The sequence below is a fragment of the Oncorhynchus mykiss genome, chromosome 2 (genome assembly GCF_013265735.2).
Source record: "Oncorhynchus mykiss isolate Arlee chromosome 2, USDA_OmykA_1.1, whole genome shotgun sequence".
Taxonomy (NCBI): domain Eukaryota; kingdom Metazoa; phylum Chordata; class Actinopteri; order Salmoniformes; family Salmonidae; genus Oncorhynchus; species Oncorhynchus mykiss.
Genome location: NC_048566.1, coordinates 101,685,968 through 101,712,898, shown reverse-complemented (window position 1 = coordinate 101,712,898; position 26,931 = coordinate 101,685,968). Strand labels below are relative to the sequence as shown.

Here is a 26,931-nt window from a genome sequence, read left to right as displayed (position 1 = left end):
GTTCCTATGCTTCCTGGCTGATGTTTTGGTCACTTTTGAATGCTGGAGGTGCTTTTACTCTAGTGGTAGCATGAGACGGAGTCTACAACCCACACAAGTGGCTCAGGTAGTGCAGCTCATCCAGGATGGCACATCAATGCGATCTGTGGCAAGAAGGTTTGCTGTGTCTGTCAGTGTAGTGTCCAGAGCATGGAGGCGCTACCAGGAGACAGGCCAGTACATCAGGAGACGTGGAGGAGGCCGTAGGAGGGCAACGACCCAGCAGCAGGACCGCTACCTCCGCCTTTGTGCAAGGAGGAGCAGGAGGAGCACTGCCAGAGCCCTGCAAAATGACCTCTAGCAGGCCACAAATGTGCATGTGTCTGCTCAAACGGTCAGAAACAGACTCCATGAGGATGGTATGAGGGCCCAACGTCCACAGGTGGGGGTTGTGCTTACAGCCCAACACCGTGCGGGACGTTTGGCATTTGCCAGAGAACACCAAGATTGGCAAATCGCCACTGTGCTCTTCACAGATGAAAGCAGGTTCACACTGAGCACATGTGATAGACATGACAGTCTGGAGACGCCGTGGATAACGTTCTGCTGCCTGCAACATCCTCCAGCATGACCGGTTTGGCGGTGGGTCAGTCATGGTGTGGGGTGGCATTTCTTTGGGGGGCCGCACAGCCCTCCATGTGCTCGCCAGAGGTAGCCTGACTGCCATTAGGTACCGAGATGAGATCCTCAGACCTCTTGTGAGACCATATACTGGTGAGGTTGGCCTTGGGTTCCTCCTAATGCAAGACAATGCTAGAACTCATGTGGCTGGAGTGTGTCAGCAGTTCCTGCAAGAGGAAGGCATTGATGCTATGGACTGGCCCGCCCGTTCCCCAGACCTGAATCCAATTGAGCACATCTGGGACATCATGTCTCGCTCCATCCACCAACGCCACGTTGCACCACAGACTGTCCAGGAGTTGGCGGATGCTTTAGTCCAGGTCTGGGAGATCCCTCAGGAGACCATCTGCCACCTCATCAGGAGCATGCCCAGGCGTTGTAGGGAGGTCATAGAGGCACGTGGAGGCCACACACACTGCTGAGCCTCATTTTGACTTGTTTTAAGGACATCACATCAAAGTTGGATCAGCCTGTAGTGTGGTTTTCCACTTTAATTTTGAGTGTGACTCCAAATCCAGACCTCCATGGGTTGATAAATTTGTTTTCCATTGATAATTTTTGTTTGATTTTGTTGTCAGCACATTCAACTATGTAAAGAAAAAAGTATTTCAAATCAAATCAAATGTTATTTGTCACATATACATGGGGGATTAATCACATGATTAAAGGGGGGATTAATCACGTGGTTGAAGGGGGGATTAATCACATGGTTGAAGGAGGTATTAATCACATGGTTGAAGGGGGGATTAATCACATGGTTAAAGGGGGGATTAATCACGTGGTTGAAGGGGGATTAATCACATGGTTGAAGGGGGGATTAATCACATGGTTAAAGGGGGGATTAATCACGTGGTTGAAGGAGGATTAATCACATGGTTGAAGGGGGATTAATCACATGGTTGAAGGGGGGATTAATCACATGGTTGAAGGGGGGATTATTCACATGGTGGAAGGGGGTTTAATCACATGGTTGAAGGGGGATTAATCACATGGTTGAAGGGGGATTAATCACATGGTTGAAGGGGGGATTAATCACATGGTTGAAGGGGGATTAATCACATGGTTGAAGGGGGATTAATCACATGGTTGAAGGGGGATTAATCACATGGTTGAAGGGGGATTAATCACATGGTTGAAGGGGGATTAATCACATGGTTGAAGGGGGATTAATCACATGGTTGAAGGGGGATTAATCACATGGTTGAAGGGGGATTAATCACATGGTTGAAGGGGGGATTAATCACATGGTTGAAGGGGGGATTAATCACATGGTGGAAGGGGGTTTAATCACATGGTTGAAGGGGGATTAATCACATGGTTGAAGGGGGATTAATCACATGGTTGAAGGGGGGATTAATCACATGGTTGAAGGGGTATTAATCACATGGTTGAAGGGGTATTAATCACATGGTTGAAGGGGAATTAATCACATGGTAGAAGGGGGATTAATCACATGGTTGAAGGGGGTATTAATCACATGGTTGAAGGGGGATTAATCACATGGTTGAAGGGGGATTAATCACATGGTTGAAGGGAAATTAATCACATGGTTGAAGGGGGGATTAATCACATGGTTGAAGGGGAATTAATCACATGGTTGAAGGGGGGATTAATCACATGGTTGAAGGGGATATTAATCACATGGTTGAAGGGGAATTAATCACATGGTTGAAGGGGGGATTAATCACATGGTTGAAGGGGTATTAATCACATGGTTGAAGGGGGATTAATCACATGGTTGAAGGGGGATTAATCACATGGTTGAAGGGGGGATTAATCACATGGTTGAAGGGGGGATTAATCACATGGTGGAAGGGGGTTTAATCACATGGTTGAAGGGGGATTAATCACATGGTTGAAGGGGGATTAATCACATGGTTGAAGGGGGGATTAATCACATGGTTGAAGGGGTATTAATCACATGGTTGAAGGGGTATTAATCACATGGTTGAAGGGGAATTAATCACATGGTAGAAGGGGGATTAATCACATGGTTGAAGGGGGTATTAATCACATGGTTGAAGGGGGATTAATCACATGGTTGAAGGGGGATTTAATCACATGGTTGAAGGGAAATTAATCACATGGTTGAAGGGGGGATTAATCACATGGTTGAAGGGGAATTAATCACATGGTTGAAGGGGGGATTAATCACATGGTTGAAGGGGATATTAATCACATGGTTGAAGGGGAATTAATCACATGGTTGAAGGGGGTATTAATCACATGGTTGAAGGGGTATTAATCACATGGTTGAAGGGGGATTAATCACATGGTTGAAGGGGAATTAATCACATGGTTGAAGGGGAATTAATCACATGGTTGAAGGGGGATTAATCACATGGTTGAAGGGGGATTAATCACATGGTTGAAGGGGGATTAATCACATGGTTGAAGGGGAATTAATCACATGGTTGAAGGGGAATTAATCACATGGTTGAAGGGGAATTAATCACATGGTTAAAGGGGGGATTAATCATGTGGTTGAAGGGGGATTAATCACATGGTTAAAGGGGGGATTAATCACATGGTTGAAGGGGGGATTAATCACATGGTTAAAGGGGGGATTAATCACGTGGTTGAAGGAGGATTAATCACATGGTTGAAGGGGAATTAATCACATGGTTGAAGGGGGGATTAATCACATGGTTGAAGGGGGGATTAATCACATGGTGGAAGGGGGATTAATCACATGGTTGAAGGGAGATTAATCACATGGTTGAAGGGGGATTAATCACATGGTTGAAGGGGGATTAATCACATGGTTGAAGGGGGATTAATCACATGTTTGAAGGGGGATTAATCACATGGTTGAAGGGGGATTAATCACATGGTTGAAGGGGGATTAATCACATGGTTGAAGGGGGGATTAATCACATGGTTGAAGGGGGGATTAATCACATGGTGGAAGGGGGTTTAATCACATGGTTGAAGGGGGATTAATCACATGGTTGAAGGGGGATTAATCACATGGTTGAAGGGGGATTAATCACATGGTTGAAGGGGAATTAATCACATGGTTGAAGGGGAATTAATCACATGGTTGAAGGGGAATTAATCACATGGTTAAAGGGGGGATTAATCACGTGGTTGAAGGGGGATTAATCACATGGTTAAAGGGGGGATTAATCACATGGTTGAAGGGGGTATTAATCACATGGTTGAAGGGGTATTAATCACATGGTTGAAGGGGGTTTAATCACATGGTTGAAGGGGGTATTAATCACATGGTTGAAGGGGGGATTAATCACATGGTTGAAGGGGTATTAATCACATGGTTGAAGGGGGATTAATCACATGGTTGAAGGGGGATTAATCACATGGTTGAAGGGGTATTAATCACATGGTTGAAGGGGGTATTAATCACATGGTAGAAGGGGGTATTAATCACATGGTTGAAGGGGGGATTAATCACATGGTAGAAGGGGTTGTTGTAAATAAAGATGGATGCTTCTCTGTTGCACTCATCAAAACCCAGCCAGAAGCCACAGGAGGAGAAGGGGAATCTAATTGTTCCCTCGTTCCCTGAAGGAGCAGGCGGCTTATGTCTCATTGACTCTGTAGCCTGGAGTCTTCTAACTAATAAAGGCTTGACTTTAAAACTCCTTTTTGCATAAAATTGCATCTTTGAAATCACACGCCTGCAGTTTCCCACCTGGAGATTATCATTCATTCTCCCAGTAGTTCATTTGATTTAATCAATTTTCTATGGAGAAAATGTGCACGGTCAAATAAAGGTTAAATCAAATTTCAATAAAATAGTGATATGGTGTAGTGATTCCTGTGGCCTTCTAGCGACACCCTGTGGCGATTCTGAGTACTGCACCAACACTTCAACAGAACAGTTCTCTCCATTGGCTGGCTGGTAAATGGCACCCTATCCCCTATGAAGTGTACAACTTTTGACCTGGCCCAATAGGAAATAGGATTCCATTTGGGAAGCAATGCACTGTTTCTAATCTTACGTCATTGTTCCAGTCCTGAAAAAACTAAAGGTGTCCTGAACAACTACAGGCCTGTAACGTTCCCCTTGGTCATCATGCAAATCTTTGAAAGCCTGGTTCTGTCCCAAACTATCACTAATGCCTCCCTACAGAACTAATAGGTTCTGTCCAAAACTACCACTAACGCCTCCCTACAGAGCTAACAGGTTCTGTCCCAAACCATCACTGACACCTCCCTACAAAGCTAACAGGTTCTGTCCCAAACCATCACTGTCACCTCCCTACAGAGCTAACAGGTACTGTCCCAAACCATCACTGTCACCTCCCTACAGAGCTAACAGGTACTGTCCCAAACCATCACTGTCACCTCCCTACAGAGCTAACAGGTTCTGTCCCAAACCATCACTGTCACCTCCCTACAGAGCTAACAGGTACTGTCCCAAACCATCACTGATGCCATCCTACAGAGCTAACAGGTTCTGTCCCAAACCATCACTAACGCCTCCCTACTGAGCTAACAGGTTCTGTCCCAAACCATCACTGACGCCTCCCTACAGAGCTAACAGGTTCTGTCCCAAACCATCACTGTCACCTCCCTACAGAGCTAACAGGTTCTGTCCCAAACCATCACTGATGCCTCCCTACAGAGCTAACAGGTTCTGTCCCAAACCATCACCATAGTTATCAGCTAAGTCAGTAGGCCTGTTTCCCTCTACATAGTAGTTATAGTTATCAGCTAAGTCAGTAGGCCTGTTTCCCCTCTACATAGTAGTTATAGTTATAGTTATCAGCTAAGTCAGTAGGCCTGTTTCCCTCTACATAGTAGTTATAGTTATCAGCTAAGTCAGTAGGCCTGTTTCCCCTCTACATAGTAGTTATAGTTATCAGCTAAGTCAGTGGGCTTGTTTCCCTCTACATAGTAGTTATAGTTATCAGCTAAGTCAGTGGGCCTGTTTCCCTCTACATAGTAGTTATAGTTATAGTTATCAGCTAAGTCAGTGGGCCTGTTTCCCTCTACATAGTAGTTATAGTTATCAGCTAAGTCAGTGGGCCTGTTTCCCTCTACATAGTAGTTATAGTTATCAGCTAAGTCAGTAGGCCTGTTTCCCTCTACATAGTAGTTATAGTTATCAGCTAAGTCAGTGGGCCTGTTTCCCCTCTACATAGTAGTTATAGTTATAGTTATCAGCTAAGTCAGTAGGCCTGTTTCCCTCTACATAGTAGTTATAGTTATCAGCTAAGTCAGTGGGCCTGTTTCCCCTCTACATAGTAGTTATAGTTATCAGCTAAGTCAGTAGGCCTGTTTCCCTCTACATAGTAGTTATAGTTATAGTTATCAGCTAAGTCAGTGGGCCTGTTTCCCCTCTACATAGTAGTTATAGTTATAGTTATCAGCTAAGTCAGTGGGCCTGTTTCCCTCTACATAGTAGTTATAGTTATAGTTATCAGCTAAGTCAGTGGGCCTGTTTCCCTCTACATAGTAGTTATAGTTATCAGCTGTCAGTAGGCCTGTTTCCCTCTACATAGTAGTTATAGTTATCAGCTAAGTCAGTAGACCTGTTTCCCCTCTACATAGTAGTTATAGTTATAGTTATCAGCTAAGTCAGTGGTAGTAGGAAAAAAACAAGGTTAAATGAATAGAACAGACATACCAGGTGAAGACGGTCATGTGACTTTATTAGAACAGACATACCAGGTGAAGACGGTCATGTGACTTTAATAGAACAGACATACCAGGTGAAGACGGTCATGTGACTTTAATAGAACAGACATACCAGGCGAATAAGGACAGTCATGTGACTTTAATAGAACAGACATACCAGGTGAAGACGGTCATGTGACTTTAATAGAACAGACATACCAGGCGAATAAGGACAGTCATGTGACTTTAATAGAACAGACATACCAGGTGAAGACGGTCATGTGACTTTAATAGAACAGACATACCAGGTGAAGACGGTCATGTGACTTTAGTAGAACAGACATACCAGGCGAATAAGGACAGTCATGTGACTTTATTAGAACAGACATACCAGGTGAAGACGGTCATGTGACTTTATTAGAACAGACATACCAGGCGAATAAGGACAGTCATGTGACTTTAATAGAACAGACATACCAGGCGAATAAGGACAGTCATGTGACTTGAATAGAACAGACATACCAGGCGAATAAGGACAGTCATGTGACTTTAATAGAACAGACATACCAGGTGAAGATGGTCATGTGACTTTAATAGAACAGTAAATGTTGAAGGAAACTGGAAATACAACATCTCATTGTAAAACAATGACTAAGACAATAATATATGACATTTAGCAGGCGCTTTCTTTTCATAGTGATTTACATGTCACGTGTGCAGACAATTGTAATTTCATACATATCATAATTCACCACACAAGTTAGTCAAGGAGAAGGAGAGAGTGGAAAGGGAAAGGACATCACTGGAGTTGTCCAGAGAGCAGAAACAGATCTGGGATCAGGCTAGAGTGGTATCTTCAATGCACAACAACAGTTCCTCTTGGAGGAATAAAGAGAACAGAGATCACTAGAGATCTCACAGGTCCCTATAGAGATGACTACTAGTTTTGACCAGTCTGGCACCCTAATCCCTATGTAGTGCACTAGTTTTGACCAGTCTGGCACCCTAATCCCTATGTAGTGCACTAGTTTTGACCAGTCTGGCACCCTAATCCCTATGTAGTGCACTAGTTTTGACCAGTCTGGCACCCTAATACCTATGTAGTGCACTAGTTTTGACCAGTCTGGCACCCTAATCCTTATGTAGTGCACTAGTTTTGACCAGTCTGGCACCCTAATTCCTATGTAGTGCACTAGTTTTGACCAGTCTGGCACCCTAATCCCTATGTAGTGCACTAGTTTTGACCAGTCTGGCACCCTAATCCCTATGTAGTGCACTAGTTTTGACCAGTCTGGCACCCTAATACCTATGTAGTGCACTGGTTTTGACCAGTCTGGCACCCTAATCCCTATATAGTGTACTAGTTTTGACCAGTATGGCACCCTACTGCCTATGTAGTGCACTACTTCAGAATAAAGCCCCTATGGTACCTGGTCAAAGCTAGTGCACTGTAGAAGGTGCCATTTCAGACACAGGCGTCATGTTCAGGTTGTTTTCAGGTGAGGTTACTTTTTATTTACCTTTATTTATTTAACTGGGCAAGTCAATTGAGACACAAATTCTTATTTACAATGACGGTCTAAACCGGCCAAACCCGGACGACGCTGGGCCAATTGTGCACCGCCTTAAGGGACTCCCAATCACGGCCAGTTGTGATACAGCCTGTATTCGAACCAGGGTGTCTGTAGTGACGTCTCTAGCACTGAGATGCAGTGCCTTAGACCGCTGAACCACTATGGAAGCTCAAACTATACTAGTTTATATAATTCCTGCGTGATTGTGATTTCTACTCAGTTGCATTACTGGTGAATACATCCAAAATGGCACCCTTTTCCTTATATAGTGCCAGACTGGTCAAAACGAGTGCACTTTACAGGGAATAGGGTGCCAGACTGGTCAAAACGAGTGCACTTTATAGGGAATAGGGTGCCATACTGGTCAAAACGAGTGCACTTTATAGGGAATAGGGTGCCAGACTGGTCAAAACGAGTGCACTTTACAGGGAATAGGGTGCTAGACTGGTCAAAACGAGTGCACTTTATAGGGAATAGGGTGCCATACTGGTCAAAACGAGTGCACTTTATAGGGAATAGGGTGCCGTACTGGTCAAAACGAGTGCACTTTATAGGGAATAGGGTGCCATACTGGTCAAAACGAGTGCACTTTATAGGGAATAGGGTGCCATTTCAGAAGCAGGTGTCTAGGTGTCTTAACTGCTGTGTATTTGTGTTTCCTATGTTTTGACTGGCCGGTTGTCATATATTCTGTTGTTGTTGTTGTTGTTGTTGTTGTTGTTGTTGTTTACAGACGTTTTCTCGGACAGCTAAAATCTATCACCATAATCAATACATGTCAGAATATTTCTATAAATTACATTCTCGGATTCAACATGTTCTTTAGACGTTGTAGCAAGGTGGTATACACCACAGGGACATGTTCTTTAGACGTTGTAGCAAGGTGGTATACACCACAGGGACATGTTCTTTAGACGATGTAGCAAGGTGGTATACACCACAGGGACATGTTCTTTAGACGTTGTAGCAAGGTGGTATACACCACAGGGACATGTTCTTTAGACGATGTAGCAAGGTGGTATACACCACAGGGTCAAGTTCTTTAGACGTTGTAGCAAGGTGGTATACACCACAGGGTCATGTTCTTTAGATGATGTAGCAAGGTGGTATACACCACAGGGACATGTTCTTTAGACAATGTAGCAAGGTGGTATACACCACAGGGTCATGTTCTTTAGACGATGTAGCAAGGTGGTATACACCACAGGGACATGTTCTTTAGACGATGTAGCAAGGTGGTATACACCACAGGGTCATGTTCTTTAGACGATGTAGCAAGGTGGTATACAACACAGGGACATGTTCTTTAGGCGATGTAGCAAGGTGGTATACACCACAGGGTCATGTTCTTTAGACGATGTAGCAAGGTGGTATACACCACAGGGACATGCTCTTTAGACGATGTAGCAAGGTGGTATACACCACAGGGTCATGTTCTTTAGACGATGTAGCAAGGTGGTATACACCACAGGGACATGCTCTTTAGACGATGTAGCAAGGTGGTATACACCACAGGGACATGTTCTTTAGACGATGTAGCAAGGTGGTATACACCACAGGGACATGTTCTTTAGATGATGTAGCAAGGTGGTATACAGGGACATGTTCTTTAGACGATGTAGCAAGGTGGTATACAGGGACATGTTCTTTAGACGATGTAGCAAGGTGGTATACACCACAGGGACATGCTCTTTAGACGATGTAGCAAGGTGGTATACACCACAGGGTCATGTTCTTTAGACGATGTAGCAAGGTGGTATACACCACAGGGACATGTTCTTTAGATGATGTAGCAAGGTGGTATACAGGGACATGTTCTTTAGACGATGTAGCAAGGTGGTATACAGGGACATGTTCTTTAGACGATGTAGCAAGGTGGTATACACCACAGGGACATGTTCTTTAGATGATGTAGCAAGGTGGTATACACCACAGGGTCATGTTCTTTAGATGATGTAGCAAGGTGGTATACAGGGACATGTTCTTTAGACGATGTAGCAAGGTGGTATACACCACAGGGTCATGTTCTTTAGGCGATGTAGCAAGGTGGTATACAGGGACATGTTCTTTAGACGATGTAGCAAGGTGGTATACACCACAGGGTCATGTTCTTTAGACGATGTAGCAAGGTGGTATACACCACAGGGTCATGTTCTTTAGACGATGTAGCAAGGTGGTATACACCACAGGGACATGCTCTTTAGACGATGTAGCAAGGTGGTATACACCACAGGGTCATGTTCTTTAGACGATGTAGCAAGGTGGTATACACCACAGGGACATGTTCTTTAGATGATGTAGCAAGGTGGTATACAGGGACATGTTCTTTAGACGATGTAGCAAGGTGGTATACAGGGACATGTTCTTTAGACGATGTAGCAAGGTGGTATACACCACAGGGACATGTTCTTTAGATGATGTAGCAAGGTGGTATACACCACAGGGTCATGTTCTTTAGATGATGTAGCAAGGTGGTATACAGGGACATGTTCTTTAGACGATGTAGCAAGGTGGTATACACCACAGGGTCATGTTCTTTAGGCGATGTAGCAAGGTGGTATACAGGGACATGTTCTTTAGACGATGTAGCAAGGTGGTATACACCACAGGGTCATGTTCTTTAGACGATGTAGCAAGGTGGTATACACCACAGGGTCATGTTCTTTAGACGATGTAGCAAGGTGGTATACACCACAGGGACATGCTCTTTAGACGATGTAGCAAGGTGGTATACACCACAGGGTCATGTTCTTTAGACGATGTAGCAAGGTGGTATACACCACAGGGACATGTTCTTTAGATGATGTAGCAAGGTGGTATACAGGGACATGTTCTTTAGACGATGTAGCAAGGTGGTATACACCACAGGGACATGCTCTTTAGACGATGTAGCAAGGTGGTATACACCACAGGGTCATGTTCTTTAGACGATGTAGCAAGGTGGTATACACCACAGAGACATGTTCTTTAGACGATGTAGCAAGGTGGTATACACCACAGGGACATGTTCTTTAGACGATGTAGCAAGGTGGTATACACCACAGGGACATGTTCTTTAGACGATGTAGCAAGGTGGTATACACCACAGGGACATGTTCTTTAGACGATGTAGCAAGGTGGTATACACCACAGGGACTTGGTAGCCATAGAACGTTGTGATCCTCTAAGAACTAGAACAAGGTGTTCTCATTCCAATTCTACTGTTCCAACAGCAAGGTCCTTTCAGTGGAACCCCATTGGCTGTGTTGTCTAGTGCTTCAGTGATAGGAAGGGTTTTTCTGTGGAACCCCATTGGCTGTGTTGTCTAGTGCTTCAGTGATAGGAAGGGTTTTTCTGTGGAACCCCATTGGCTGTGTTGTCTAGTGCTTCAGTGATAGGAAGGGTTTTTCAGTGATTTTGTGCCTAATCTTTATTTGTGCTTTTATAATTGTATTTTTGGTGTTAAGATAGATCCTCCTCGCCCCCCTGAGATACACATGACGCAGACGGACAGATGACGGAGGCGTGTGATAGATAGAAGAAGAGAAAGGAGAGAGAGTGGGACTGACATCAAAGAGAAATAACATCACAAGGTGTCACACTAACTAACTAACTAACTAAACTAAGCTATGACTACGTCATTACTAACTACAGCATTACTTCACAGCCAAACCAGACACACACACATACACACACACACACACACAACCAAACCGACCAGATCAACACAGTCAGGAAAAAAACTGAATGAAAATGACTTCATTGTTCAGCATGTTCAAGATTAAAACCGTAAAGACAAGGAAAATCATACAAGGGTAAACAATAACAAAATAACAATAACAAAAACACAATAATAACAAGCATTTGAAATTAACAAAGATATTATCATACGAGATGAGTTGGCAGTTGGAATGTTTGAAGAATAAACAACATGAATAAAATAACAGGTAAGATCACATACAATAGGCCTTTTGTCTTTCCTGTCTGTCTGCCTTCCAAATGGCACCCTATTCCCTATATAGTACACTACTTTAGATCTGGGCCCTATATAACCCTATTCCCTATATAGTGCACTACTTTAGACCAGAGCCCTATAGAACCCTATTCCATATATAGTACACTACTTTAGACCAGAGCCCTATAGAACCCTATTCCCTATATAGTGTACTACTTTAGACCAGAGCCCTATAGAACCCTATTCCATATATAGTACACTACTTTAGACCAGAGCCTATAGAACCATGTTCCCTTTACAGTGCACCACTGGTCAAAAGTAGTGCCCTATATAGGGAATAAGGTGCCTTTGGGGACATACTCTCTGATCTCTGATCATGGCAGGGGGTCCGAGGTCTACTATTTCTATCCCCTAGCCCTATCCCCTAGCCCTACCCCCTATCCATATCCCCTATTCATATCCCCTATCCTAACCCTATCCCCTAACCCTATCCCCTAGGCCTAGGGGTTTGTTTGGGATTCAAAGAATGATAACTGCCCTAGCTATCTGACCTCTAGGCTAGAACTGATCATTAAGACATGGATGTAATGATAGTATGACCAGGTCATTACTATCGCCACTGTGCAAGTCACAAGTCATTCTGAAAACAAAGATGAAATTCTAAAATCATGTTGCTTTCCGACTACGACAGTAATGCATTTATTAATTTGAGTTACTGAATAGATTCAAGTATGTTTTTTTTGGTTGGCTACACGCGTTAGCTACGCGTGTTAGCTACGTGTGTTAGCTACGTGTTAGCTACGTGTTAGCTACGTGTATTAGCTACGCGTGTTAGCTACGTGTGTTAGCTACGTGTTAGCTACGTGTTAGCTACGTGTATTAGCTACGCGTGTTAGCTACGTGTGTTAGCTACGTGTTAGCTACGTGTTAGCTACGTGTGTTAGCTACGTGTGTTAGCTACGTGTTAGCTACGTGTTAGCTACGTGTGTTAGCTACATGTTAGCTACGTGTTAGCTACGCGTTAGCTACACGTGTTAGCTACGTGTGTTAGCTACGTGTTAGCTACGTGTTAGCTACGTGTTAGCTACGTGTGTTAGCTACGTGTGTTAGCTACGTGTTAGCTACGTGTGTTAGCTACGTGTTAGCTACGTGTTAGCTACGTGTGTTAGCTACGTGTGTTAGCTACATGTTAGCTACGTGTTAGCTACGTGTGTTAGCTACATGTTAGCTACGTGTTAGCTACGTGTGTTAGCTACGTGTGTTAGCTACGTGTTAGCTACATGTTAGCTACGTGTGTTAGCTACGTGTTAGCTACATGTTAGCTACGTGTGTTTGCTACGTGTGTTAGCTACGTGTGTTAGCTACGTGTGTTAGCTACGTGTTAGCTACGTGCGTTAGGTACGTGTTAGCTACGTGCGTTAGGTACGTGTTAGCTACGTGTTAGCTACGTTTCTCTACTATTTTGAGCAACAACAAAAAATAATCAAGAAATAAATTGTGTTGCAATACAAAATTATGACATAAATTCATAATTATCATCACATTGTTTATTCTAAGCTAATTTTCCTGGTGGCATAGTGGGTTTAACACGGTGTGTATTTGGTCGTAAAGGACAAGATGTCATCGAGCAACAATAGGATTGTATCTCATTGCATACAGTTTTCGAGTATGAAGATAAACCACTCAAATTATAGCTTTTTTTTTTGCATTAAAATGACATGAATTCCTTCAATGGAATATTTCCACAATATTATGATAGAAATAATAATGAAAACAACAACAATATGGATTGAGAGAAGGGGGGCTGGAGAGGTAGGTGTGTAAATAAAGCTGGTAAAATGTGCAATAAAAGGATATAAGATATAAGGAAATGTTCATATCATCTGCGATATACTGAGGTGGACACAACACATACATACAGATATATATATATATATATATATAGAAAGGAATATTGATAAGCGTTATAGATCTGTTATCTCCCAACACATGATAGATCTCAGTTATCTCTCAACACATGATCGTTCTCAGTTATCTCCCAACACATGATAGATCTCAGTTATCTCCCAACACGTGATAGATCTCAGTTATCTCCCAACACGTGATAGATCTCAGTTATCTTCCAACACATGATAGTTCTCGGTTATCTCCCAACACATGATAGTTCTCAGTTATCTCCCAACACATGATAGATCTCAGTTATCTCCCAACACATAATAGATCTCAGTTATCTCCCAACACATGATAGATCTCAGTTATCTCCCAACACATGATAGATCTCAGTTATCTCCCAACACATGATAGATCTCAGTTATCTCTCAACACATGATAGATCTCAGTTATCTCTCAACACATGATAGATCTCAGTTATCTCCCAACACATGATAGATCTCAGTTATCTCGCAACACATGATAGATCTCAGTTATCTCCCAACACATGATAGATCTCAGTTATCTCCCAACACATGATAGAGCTCAGTTATCTCGCAATATGTCATGACAATAATAATAAAACACTGAAGAGCTGAGTTGCACGTTAACAGTGGATTCTTCCCAAACGGCAAATGTAGGTCAAAAGTAGTGCACTATGTAGGGAATAGTGTGCCAATAGGGAATGAACCAGTACAACTGAAGAGCTGCATCAGTCTGGCAAGATCAACTCATGGACGGCTCACAAATTCCTCCTGCTAAATCAAGACAAGGCCGAGGTACTTATTGTTGGATCTAAAGCACAGACAGAGAATCTGGACGCACATTTTAAATCACGGGTAATAAAGATAAAACACCAGGTAAAAACCTAGTTGTTATTTTAGATTCTGAACTCAACTTCTAATCACACAATCAGGAATGTGAACAAGATAGCTTTTTACCACCTGAGGAACATTGCCAAGGTGTGGCCGTTTCTCTCTCAGGCTGAAACAGAGAGACTCATCACTTTTATTACAAGCAGACTTGATTACTGTAATGCTCCCCTGTCTGGTCTACCCAAGAAAGCCATTGGTCAACTGCAAAACATACAGCTTTTACTTAGTGTGCTTTTTTGTCATTCTTTTATCTTATGTTTGTTGGGTTGTAAATATTTCAGTTTTTATTTTCATTGTTTTTAATTAGTTTTTTTCCCCTGTGAAGCACATTGCATTGCATTCCATGTCTGAAATGTGCTGTATCAATAAAGCTTGATTTGATTTGAATGGTGTGGCAGGCCTTCAGTGATGTAACAAATGCATTTACAACAAAGCCACACCATGGAAGCTTCAATCCCCAAAGAGCCAAGAGAACAACAAACAAAACATACTCAAGCTAAAGATAGTGTTAGTACACTGAATGACTGAAATAAAACAATTGTTAGTACACTATTGTAGTATAGTACACAATCTTAGTATAATATTTTTAGTACACTATTGAAATCACAACTAGATTGTAATTTTACATGAATTAAAATTGTGTGCCTTTCACCAGTTCTTTACAAGTATCTTTGTGGTAGAAGTGTTCTGATGCCCTGATTTGAATAGTAGAGAAGTAGAGGAAGATTTCATACGTTCTAACTTTTTGTCTAGCTTTTCGGGAAAGTGGTAAAAATGTAAGTTGTTTAAAAAAAGTTAGCATAAAAAGCAGTCGGTGCGGTTCCTCTAACAGCTGTATCTTTAGATTGGTAGAGTTAGTCCTGTTCTGATTTCATATTTAAATAGGAGAGAAACAGGCGAAGATTTCATATGCTCTTAACTTGTTGAAAGTGGCCAAAGTAGCTGATTTCTGTCAAAAGTCCCATTGTTTACATATTGTCTCATTCTTAGAATGTGATGTGCACACCATCAGGATCCTATTAAATTACTATGTCATAAACCCTCAAGGTTCTAGAATGGAAGGGGAAAATGTCAGCCATATTGGTCAGGGAGAAATCCAAACCAGTCTGATCGGAATGAACGGTAGCAGAGGTATAATCCTGATTTGACTTATACATGAAAATAAAAGTACAGCATGTGATATATGAGAAATTGTGTAATTAAATTATTGTCAAGCTAAAATATTGTCACATGTTATAAATACAGTTTATTCAAGTTTTATACACATTTTCTGTACAAATAGCTTCTAAAATATATGTAAACAGACCATAAATGTCCCCAAGAAAATAATGATAAAGCTGTGAGTGCTATTTAATGATACAATATCAATACTGGTTGCATTTACAACTTGTCTAATTCCTGTCACAGCAGTGGCAAACCATGGTTGACCAACTCCCTGACCAAAATGGCTGACCATTATCCCATCATAAGAAGGTTCATGTCCATTCTAGTATTCTAACTCCTAATTCTATGGTGCACACACATAGGGGCTCCCGAGTGGTGCAGCGGTCTAAGGCACTGCATCTTAGTGCAAGAGGTGTCACTACAGTCCCTGGTTGGAATCCAGGCTGTATCACATCCGGCCGTGATTGGGTGTCCGTGATTGGGTGTCCCATAGGGCGGCGCACAATTGGCCCAGCGTCATCTGGGTTAGGCTGGGGTAGGCCGTTACTGTAAATAAGAATTTGTTCTTAACTGAAGTGCCAAGTTAAATAAAGGTAAAAACGACTCTAATTTGACATTTCTGAAAGTTCTGTGACAGTTAATTTAACAGTGGAACGTTACCTTAATAAATGCAGTTGATTGGTAAAAGTTATTCCTGCTCTGTTTTCAGATTTCAATAGCAGAGAAGTAGAGGAACATTTATTTTCAAATTGTTTGTCTATCTTGTTTGGGAAAGAGGTCAAACTGCACGTTTTAAAGTTTCAATGGCTGTAAGAGGAGTGAGTATCTTTCCAAATATTAATAACAACAATAAACAGTTAGAAATCATTCGGACAATATTAAACGTGGCTTCATCAATTATCACTGATTCTGTTTTTTTTTGTATAGAATCTATTGCAGATTAGGTTGGTCTTCAGATGTAGTATCAGTACTTTCACTGGCCCAAATGTTCAACACCAAGACCGCTGCCCCCTATAGAGTAAAGAGCACCAGGGACAAGGCAATTAGGGTCCATACAGAGCTATAAGGTGATTGGCTGGATGGCAATTACAACCAATCACAGGCAGGGATGACTGGGCTGTTCAGGTTAGATCCAATGGGAGTGTTAGTATTGTATAATTGTATATAGTTCACAACTTAAGTTATTCTATGGGTCTTGGCCTGAAACACGTTGAAATATAAATGTAAGATGTCATTTAAGCTCTAATTCATATTATAAACTGTTCGGTTCGAGCTCTGAATGCGGATTGGTTGATAGCCGTGGTAATATCAGACCGTATACCACGGGGTATGACAAAACATTTATTTTCACTGCTCTAGTTACGTTGGTAACCAGTTTATAACAGCAATAAGACGCCTCGGGGGGTTTGTGGTATATGGCCAATATACCACGGCTAAGGGCTGCGTTGCGTGTTGCCTAAGAACAGCCCTCAGCCGTGGTATATTGGCCATATACCCACAGCTCCTCGGGCCTTACTGCTTAAGTATACTACGTAATAGCTGGTAACAATAATAAGGTATGGAGCATTTTGTTTCTTTAATGAGCATGCTTGGTAAACTGTGAATAGTCTTAACATTGAATAGTCTTAAGTGATCCTTTGTTTTCTTGAGCATCAAATCCAGATTTTTCATTTGGACCAGCCTTTTTAAAAAAAAACATTGTTATATTATTACAAGATAAGTCATTAATATTAAATGTGATTTATAGGCAATAGTTGTCATTCGCATGATCATTCTGACACTATGGAGGTTAACGGAGATAACTACCATGTACTCAGACAATAGATCTACCCTGTAATTCACGGCCCATATCAAAACAAAAATATATGTATATTAAAAAAAAATAAGATAATCATCATCGTTTGAGAACATGGTATTTGTGGCATTAATTCCACTGGAATGTTGCTTTGCCATCAACACATCTCTCTCCTAAGTACTCTTACTACTGTGCTCACAACCATAGCATTACATTCAACACAACAAGGACAATGGAAGAGGCTGAACACAACGTTGTTGCCTCTAGGGGGTGCTCTTAAGCCAAAAGGGGGTCAAAGGAAAAACTATCCTAAATGGGTGGTAGTCATACTTTAACTCGCCGACGACAACGATCGTCGTTCAACCAATCAAAACCTTATTTCATGACGAGAGGTGATCCCAGTGTCTTTCGGTGTGCTGTGCGTGACGTGGTCGTGAGAGAGGGAAAGGCAGAGATCCGATTGGTTGATGTTCTCAGTTGCCAGGCAGGAAGCTGAGGATGTATTCTCCCACCCCGAAGAAGTAGACCACCTGGGCGATACCAAATAAGGGCGCGATGACCAGGGCACGGCAGTACGCCCCCTTCAGGAACGCAGAGGGACCCTCGTTCTTCATGATTTTACTGATGGGAAAGAGGTAAGAAGAGATATGGGCAACACAGATTAGCAACAAGATATCAGTGAATAGTTTTACCTCGTTACTAATTATGTGTTTAAACTGAATATGGCAGCTGAGTTATCATATAGAGTATAGAATGTATTCATAGCTAATTATAATCAAATCAAATCAAATTTTATTTGTCACATACACATGGTTAGCAGATGTTAATGCGAGTGTAGCGAAATGCTTGTGCTTCTAGTTCCGACAATGCAGTAATAACCAACAAGTAATCTAACTAACAATTCCAAAACTACTGTCTTGTACACAGTGTGAGGGGATAAAGAATATGTACATAAGGATATATGAATGAGTGATGGTACAGAGCAGCATAGGCAGATACAGTAGATTGTATCGAGTGCAGTATATACATATGAGATGAGTATGTAAACAAAGTGGCATAGTTAAAGTGGCTAGTGATACATGTATTACATAAGGATACAGTCGATGATATAGAGTACAGTATATACGTATGCCTATGAGATGAATAATGTAGGGTGAGTAACATTATATAAGGTAGCATTGGTTAAAGTGGCTAGTGATATATTTACATCATTTCCCATCAATTCCCATTATTAAAGTGGCTGGAGTTGAGTCAGTGTCAGTGTGTTGGCAGCAGCCACTCAATGTTAGTGGTGGCTGTTTAACAGTCTGATAGCCTTGAGATAGAAGCTGTTTTTCAGTCTCTCGGTCCCAGCTTTGATGCACCTGTACTGACCTCGCCTTCTGGATGATAGCGGGGTGAACAGGCAGTGGCTCGGGTGGTTGATGTCCTTGATGATCTTTATGGCCTTCCTGTGACATCGGGTGGTGTAGGTGTCCTGGAGGGCAGGTAGTTTGCCCCCGGTGATGCATTGTGCAGACCTCACTACCCTCTGGAGAGCCTTACGGTTGAGGGCGGAGCAGTTGCCGTACCAGGCGGTGATACAGCCCGCCAGGATGCTCTCGATTGTGCATCTGTAGAAGTTTGTGAGTGCTTTTGGTGACAAGCCGAATTTCTTCAGCCTCCTGAGGTTGAAGAGGCGCTGCTGCGCCTTCTTCACAATGCTGTCTGTGTGAGTGGACCAATTCAGTTTGTCTGTGATGTGTATGCCGAGGAACTTAAAACTTGCTACCCTCTCCACTACTGTTCCATCGATGTGGATAGGGGGGTGTTCCCTCTGCTGTTTCCTGAAGTCCACAATCATCTCCTTAGTTTTGTTGACGTTGAGTGTGAGGTTATTTTCCTGACACCACACTCCGAGGGCCCTCACCTCCTCCCTGTAGGCCGTCTCGTCGTTGTTGGTAATCAAGCCTACCACTGTTGTGTCGTCCGCAAACTTGATGATTGAGTTGGAGGCGTGCGTGGCCACGCAGTCGTGGGTGAACAGGGAGTACAGGAGAGGGCTCAGAACGCACCCTTGTGGGGCCCCAGTGTTGAGGATCAGCGGGGAGGAGATGTTGTTGCCTACCCTCACCACCTGGGGGCGGCCCGTCAGGAAGTCCAGTACCCAGTTGCACAGGGCGGGGTCGAGACCCAGGGTCTCAAGCTTGATGACGAGCTTGGAGGGTACTATGGTGTTGAATGCCGAACTGTAGTCAATGAACAGCATTCTCACATAGGTATTCCTCTTGTCCAGATGGGTTAGGGCAGTGTGCAGTGTGGTTGAGATTGCATCGTCTGTGGACCTATTTGGGCGGTAAGCAAATTGGAGTGGGTCTAGGGTGTCAGGTAGGGTGGAGGTGATATGGTCCTTGACTAGTCTCTCAAAGCACTTCATGATGACGGAAGTGAGTGCTACGGGGCGGTAGTCGTTTAGCTCAGTTACCTTAGCTTTCTTGGGAACAGGAACAATGGTGGCCCTCTTGAAGCATGTGGGAACAGCAGACTGGTATAGGGATTGATTGAATATGTCCGTAAACACACCGGCCAGCTGGTCTGCGCATGCTCTGAGGGCGCGGCTGGGGATGCCGTCTGGGCCTGCAGCCTTGCGAGGGTTAACACGTTTAAATGTCTTACTCACCTCGGCTGCAGTGAAGGAGAGACCGCAAGTTTTCGTTGCAGGCCGTGTCAGTGGCACTGTATTGTTCTCAAAGCGGGCAAAAAAGTTATTTAGTCTGCCTGGGAGCAGGACATCCTGGTCCGTGACTGGGCTGGATTTCTTCCTGTAGTCCGTGATTGACTGTAGACCCTGCCACATGCCTCTTGTGTCTGAGCCGTTGAATTGAGATTCTACTTTGTCTCTGTACTGACGCTTAGCTTGTTTGATAGCCTTGCGGAGGGAATAGCTGCACTGTTTGTATTCGGTCATGTTACCAGACACCTTGCCCTGATTAAAAGCAGTGGTTCGCGCTTTCAGTTTCACACGAATGCTGCCATCAATCCACGGTTTCTGGTTAGGGAATGTTTTAATCGTTGCTATGGGAACGACATCTTCAACGCACGTTCTAATGAACTCGCACACCGAATCAGCGTATTCGTCAATGTTGTTGTCTGACGCAATACGAAACATGTCCCAGTCCACGTGATGGAAGCAGTCTTGGAGTGTGGAGTCAGCTTGGTCGGACCAGCGTTTTAGTTTCTGTCTGTAGGCAGGGATCAACAAAATGGAGTCATGGTCAGCTTTTCCGAAAGGGGGGCGGGGCAGGGCCTTATATGCGTTGCGGAAGTTAGAGTAACAATGATCCAAGGTCTTTCCACCCCTGGTTGCGCAATCGATATGCTGATAAAATTTGGGGAGTCTTGTTTTCAGATTAGCCTTGTTAAAATCCCCAGCTACAATGAATGCAGCCTCCGGATAAATGGTTTCCAGTTTGCAAAGAGTCAAGTAAAGTTCATTCAGAGCCAACGATGTGTCTGCTTGGGGGGGGATATATACGGCTGTGATTATAATCGAAGAGAATTCTCTTGGTAGATAATGCGGTCTACATTTGATTGTGAGGAATTCTAAATCAGGTGAACAGAAGGATTTGAGTTCCTGTATGTTTCTTTCATCACACCATGTCACGTTAGTCATAAGGCATACGCCCCCGCCCCTCTTTTTACCAGAAAGATGTTTTTTCCTGTCTGCGCGATGCGTGGAGAAACCTGTTGGCTGCACCGCTTCGGATAGCGTCTCTCCAGTAAGCCACGTTTCCGTGAAGCAAAGAACGTTACAGTCTCTGATGTCCCTCTGGAATGCTACCCTTGCTCGGATTTCATCAACCTTGTTGTCAAGAGACTGGACATTGGCAAGAAGAATGCTAGGGAATGGTGCACGATGTGCCCGTCTCCGGAGTCTGACCAGAAGACCGCCTCGTTTCCCTCTTTTTCGGAGTCGTTTTTTTGGGTCGCTGCATGGGATCCACTCCGTTGTCCTGTTTGTAAGGCAGAGCACAGGATCCGCGTCGCGAAAAGCGTATTCTTGGTCGTACTGATGGTGAGTTGACGCTGATCTTATATTCAGTAGTTCTTCTCGACTGTATGTGATGAAACCTAAGATGACCTGGGGTACTAATGTAAGGACTAACACGTAAAAAAAACAAAAAACTGCATAGTTTCCTAGGAACGCGAAGCGAGGCGGCCATCTCTGTCGGCGCCGGAAGTAGTGAAGTAACAGTCTTCTGGTTGAGGGATCGGTTTTCCCCAAAACCTTCACAATTAAATGTTAACTGGCTACAAAGTATTTTATTTTTTATTTAACCTTTATTTAACCAGGCAAGTCAGTCACCCCAGTCAAACCCCGGACGACACTGGGCTAATTGTGCGCCACCCTATGGGATTCCCAATCACGGCCGGATGTGATGCGGCCTGGATTCGAACCAGGTACTGCAGTGACACCCCTTACACTGAGCTGCAGTGTCTTAGACCGCTGTGCCACTCGGGAGCCCAAAAGAAGCCGTGTCTTCCTTGCAGAATAAAATCCCGATGTTTTCTACCAATCCAGTGGGCATTTGCTTTGTAAACTCAATCACATGTGTGCTACAGAAACACCAAACAACAGTGCTAGGTGGCTGTACTACTGAAACACTGCTAATCAAACAACAGTGCTAGGTGGCTGTACTATTGAAACACTGCTAACCAAACAGTGCTAGGTGGCTGTACTACAGAAACACTGCTAACCAAACAACAGTGCTAGGTGGCTGTACTACAGAAACACCAAACAACAGTGCTAGGTGGCTGTACTACAGAAACACTGCTAACCAAACAACAGTGCTAGGTGGCTGTACTACTGAAACACTGCTAATCAAACAACAATGCTAGGTGGCTGTACTACTGAAACACCACTAACCAAACAGTGCTAGGTGGCTGTACTACAGAAACACCACTAACCAAACAACAGTGCTAGGTGGCTGTGCTACAGAAACACTGCTAACCAAGCAACAGTGCTAGGTGGCTGTACTACAGAAACACCAAACAACAGTGCTAGGTGGCTGTACTACTGAAACACTGCTAACCAAGCAACAGTGCTAGGTGGCTGTACTACAGAAACACCAAACAACAGTGCTAGGTGGCTGTACTACTGAAACACTGCTAACCAAGCAACAGTGCTAGGTGGCTGTACTACAGAAACACCAAACAACAGTGCTAGGTGGCTGTACTACTGAAACACCGCTAACCAAACAACAGTGCTAGGTGGCTGTACTACTGAAACACTGCTAACCAAACAACAGTGCTAGGTGGCTGTACTACAGAAACACTGCTAACCAAGCAACAGTGCTAGGTGGCTGTACTACAGAAACACCAAACAGTGCTAAGTGGCTGTACTACAGAAACACCAAACAGTGCTAGGTGGCTGTACTACAGAAACACCAAACAGTGCTAGGTGGCTGTACTACAGAAACACCAAACAGTGCTAAGTGCATGGGCACTTGAATGAAAGGGTAACTACACTCAACAATCTCCTGAAGTGGTAATATGTATTGTACTATACTTAGAACATCCTGTTTTTATCCAAAACAAAAAGTGTGATTTTGAGAGCGAAAACCTGAAACAACGTCAATACCCCACAATCCCTATGTGTTGAGATTTACCTGATACAGTCAGTCACCCCGCTGTAGGTTTCCTCTGTACTCCCTCTGTTCATAGACTGGATTCTGGTCTTTATCACTGTCAATACACAACAACACCATGGTAACACTACAACACACACTGATGCAACTAAGAACCTATGATTGGTGTAAGATCCCGGCTAAATACAGACCATTTTAACTCAGAGAGACATAACGTAGCATAATAGTATAACATTGTAACACATTCTAGGGTCTTAATAACAAGTTAGAACAAATTTGAAAGAAAATCCCCATGTCTCACCATCTACAGGGTTGACAGCGGCCATACTGCCAGTCTATATTACTACAGTATTATTAACTATAATATTATGTCTCACCGTCTACAGGGTTTACAGCGGCCGTGCTGCCAGCCTATATTACTACAGTATTATTAACTAGATACTGGATATTATAATATTATGTCTCACCATCTACAGGGTTGACAGCCACGGCGGCCGTGCTGCCAGCCAGACAGCCTGCCAGGAATGAGACATAGAACGGAGCGGGGCCCTCCGCTCCTCTCTTCCCCAGGTCGTTCAGGTTGGCAAACAGAGGGAAGTAGATGATGGAGAACGGAACATCCCTGAGAAGAGAGAAGAGAGGAAGGGAGAAACGAGAGACGAGCAGAGGAGAGTTTTATCATATTGTCATACCTCAGTGTGTGTCGGTGTATCTATGAATGGGCTTTCATTGTATTTCTTTGATTCCTCGATTCCTCGCGTCCTCTTTCCTCGACTCCTCAAAACGTCTTGGAGGAGAAGATCCAAGGTCCCTTAGTCTCTGATCTTTTTCCTCCATACGTTTTGAGAAGGAGACGAGGACGGTAGGAATCCAGAAAATACAATTGAGATAGAGCCAATGAGTCGAGGGTAGTTGGTGGTCAGAACAGTGTCCGTCTGTGGTGCTATGTTGTTTACCTGAGCAGTGTGGCCCCCAGGCCCTTGTACAGCCCAGCGATTCCCTTCTCCTTAAGCAGTTCCCTGGTCAGTTGCATGGCGGTGGGGGACTTGGTCGGCGCGGTCCCCGGTACTACCGTCTCTGGCATCAGCTTCCTCTGGGCCTCTGATAGAAGGACAGACAGGGACAGCGTGGGGTTAGAGCTTTTCTGATAGTTGATTTGTTAAGGAAGAATTTTACTATTATTGTAATTAAGATGCACTAACTTTTCTGTTCTGTCTGTGGACAATATAGTATCCATCCACCCACCTACCCACCCACAGACAGTAGAGATGGTAGGATCCTTATGTGGATCCAATATAGAATAGACAGTGGAGATGGTAGGATCCTTATGTGGATCCAATATAGAATAGACAGTATAGATGGTAGGATCCTTATGTGGATCCAATATAGAATAGACAGTATAGATGGTAGGATCCTTATGTGGATCCAATATAGAATAGACAGTAGAGATGGTAGGATCCTTATGTGGATCCAATATAGAATAGACAGTAGAGATGGTAGGATCCTTATGTGGATCCAATATAGAATAGACAGTAGAGATGGTAGGATCCTTATGTGGATCCAATATAGAATAGACAGTGGAGATGGTAGGATCCTTATGTGGATCCACTATTGACCACACGGGGGAAGAGTTGATCCATATTTCAACACTAGGTCATAGTGACCCTTCCATTTTGCAGCTCCATCTCTCTCTTACCAATCCTCCTCCATCTCTCTAAATATCTTACAGGTTGTTTTTCCATCTTTCTAAATATCTTACAGGTTGTTTTTCCATCTTTCTAAATGGTTCTATTCGGTCTGGATCACCGATAGAGAAACGTAGCGGTCGTGTAAATGCCGTCTCCACTAAAGCGCGAACAGTGCCTTTAAATTTAAATCACGCTGTAATACAGGACTTCATTCCACTCTCTCTAACTGATTCTCCTCTATCAATTCAATTCAATTCAAGGGGCTTTTTTGGCATGGGAAACATGTGTTAACATTGCCAAAGCAAGTGAGGTAGATAATATACAAAAGTGAAATAAACAATAAAAATTAACAGTAAACATTACACATACAGAAATAATAACAACTATCTATCTCTCTTACTGAATCTCCTCTTATCTCTCTCTTACTAATTCACCTCTATCTCATACTGAATCTCCTCTATCTATCTCTTACTGGTTGTCCTCTGTCTATCTCATACTGAATCTCATCTATCTATCTCTTACTGTTTGTCCTCTGTCTATCTCATACTGATTTTCCTCCATCTCTTTAAATCTCTTACCAATTCTCCCAGCATCTTGAAGCTGAATCTTCAACATCTCCATAGGAGTCGTGACGATAACCTGTGACCATAAACACAAATACAAGATGAAAAACCACTATATCTGACAGGAACATTTGGCAAGTGTGATAACCAGGGGTATATATAACCAGAACCAGAACACTATAACAATATAGAACACGATAACAATATGGAACACTATAACAATATAGAACATTATAACAATATAGAACATTATAACAATATAGAACATTATAACAATATAGAACATTATAACAATATAGAACACTATAGAACACTATAACAATATAGAACACTATAACAATATAGAACACTATAACAATATAGAACACGATAACAATATGGAACACTATAACAATATAGAACACTATAACAATATGGAACACTATAACACTATAACAATATAGAACACTATAACACTACATCACTATAGAACACTATAACACTATATCACTATAGAACACTATAACAATATAGAACATTATAACAATATAGAACACTATAACACTATAACACTATAACACTATAACAATATAGAACACTATAACACTATATCACTATAGAACACTATAACACTATATCACTATAGAACACTATAACAATATAGAACATTATAACAATATAGAACATTATAACAATATAGAACATTATAACAATATAGAACATTATAACAATATAGAACATTAGAACAATATAGAACATTATAACAATATAGAACACTATAACAATATAGAACACTATAGAACACTATAACAATATAGAACACTATAACAATATAGAACACTATAACAATATAGAACATTATAACAATATAGAACATTATAACAATATAGAACACTATAACAATATAGAACACGATAACAATATGGAACACTATAACAATATAGAACACTATAACAATATGGAACACTATAACAATATGGAACACTATAACACTATAACAATATAGAACACTATAACAATATAGAACACTATAACACTATAACAATATAGAACATTATAACAATATAGAACATTATAACAATATAGAACACTATAACACTATAACACTATAGAACACTATAACACTATAACAATATAGAACATTATAACAATATAGAACATTATAACAATATAGAACACTATAACACTATAACACTATAACAATATAGAACATTATAACAATATAGAACATTATAACAATATAGAACACTATAACAATATAGAACACGATAACAATATGGAACACTATAACAATATAGAACACTATAACAATATGGAACACTATAACAATATGGAACACTATAACACTATAACAATATAGAACACTATAACAATATAGAACACTATAACACTATAACAATATAGAACATTATAACAATATAGAACATTATAACAATATAGAACATTATAACAATATAGAACATTATAACAATATAGAACACTATAACACTATAACAATATAGAACACTATAACAATATAGAACACTATAACACTATAACAATATAGAACACTATAAC

The 26,931-nt window shown here is 42.2% G+C and overlaps 1 protein-coding gene and 2 long non-coding RNA genes across 5 annotated transcripts in view; 2 read left to right on the top strand and 1 right to left on the bottom strand.

Annotated features, from left to right (window-relative positions):
* The first annotated feature begins 6,251 nt into the window (after positions 1 to 6,251).
* LOC118944015 lies at positions 6,252 to 6,894 on the top strand. Its single transcript, XR_005039310.1, has 2 exons — positions 6,252 to 6,513; positions 6,817 to 6,894. It is a non-coding gene; the product is annotated as an uncharacterized LOC118944015 (long non-coding RNA).
* Positions 6,895 to 8,938: 2,044 nt separating this feature from the next.
* LOC118944014 lies at positions 8,939 to 11,513 on the top strand. 3 transcript variants are annotated; one of them, XR_005039307.1, is made up of 2 exons: positions 8,939 to 9,783; positions 9,994 to 11,513. It is a non-coding gene; the product is annotated as an uncharacterized LOC118944014 (long non-coding RNA). The 3 variants fall into 3 exon arrangements; XR_005039306.1 differs by having other exon boundaries at positions 9,906 to 11,513; XR_005039305.1 differs by having other exon boundaries at positions 9,823 to 11,513.
* A 5,901-nt stretch (positions 11,514 to 17,414) lies between these two features.
* The window catches only part of LOC110516669 (mitochondrial glutamate carrier 1), a 60,855-nt gene continuing 51,338 nt past the window's right edge, over positions 17,415 to 26,931 (bottom strand). Inside the window, exons 6-10 of the mRNA XM_036961212.1 lie at positions 25,411 to 25,471; positions 24,101 to 24,245; positions 23,612 to 23,766; positions 23,166 to 23,241; positions 17,415 to 18,138 (exon numbers count right to left, since the gene is read on the bottom strand). Coding sequence (XP_036817107.1) covers positions 17,991 to 18,138; positions 23,166 to 23,241; positions 23,612 to 23,766; positions 24,101 to 24,245; positions 25,411 to 25,471 — 585 coding nt within the window. The 3' untranslated portion in view covers positions 17,415 to 17,990. The remainder of the gene's footprint in view (positions 18,139 to 23,165; positions 23,242 to 23,611; positions 23,767 to 24,100; positions 24,246 to 25,410; positions 25,472 to 26,931) is intronic.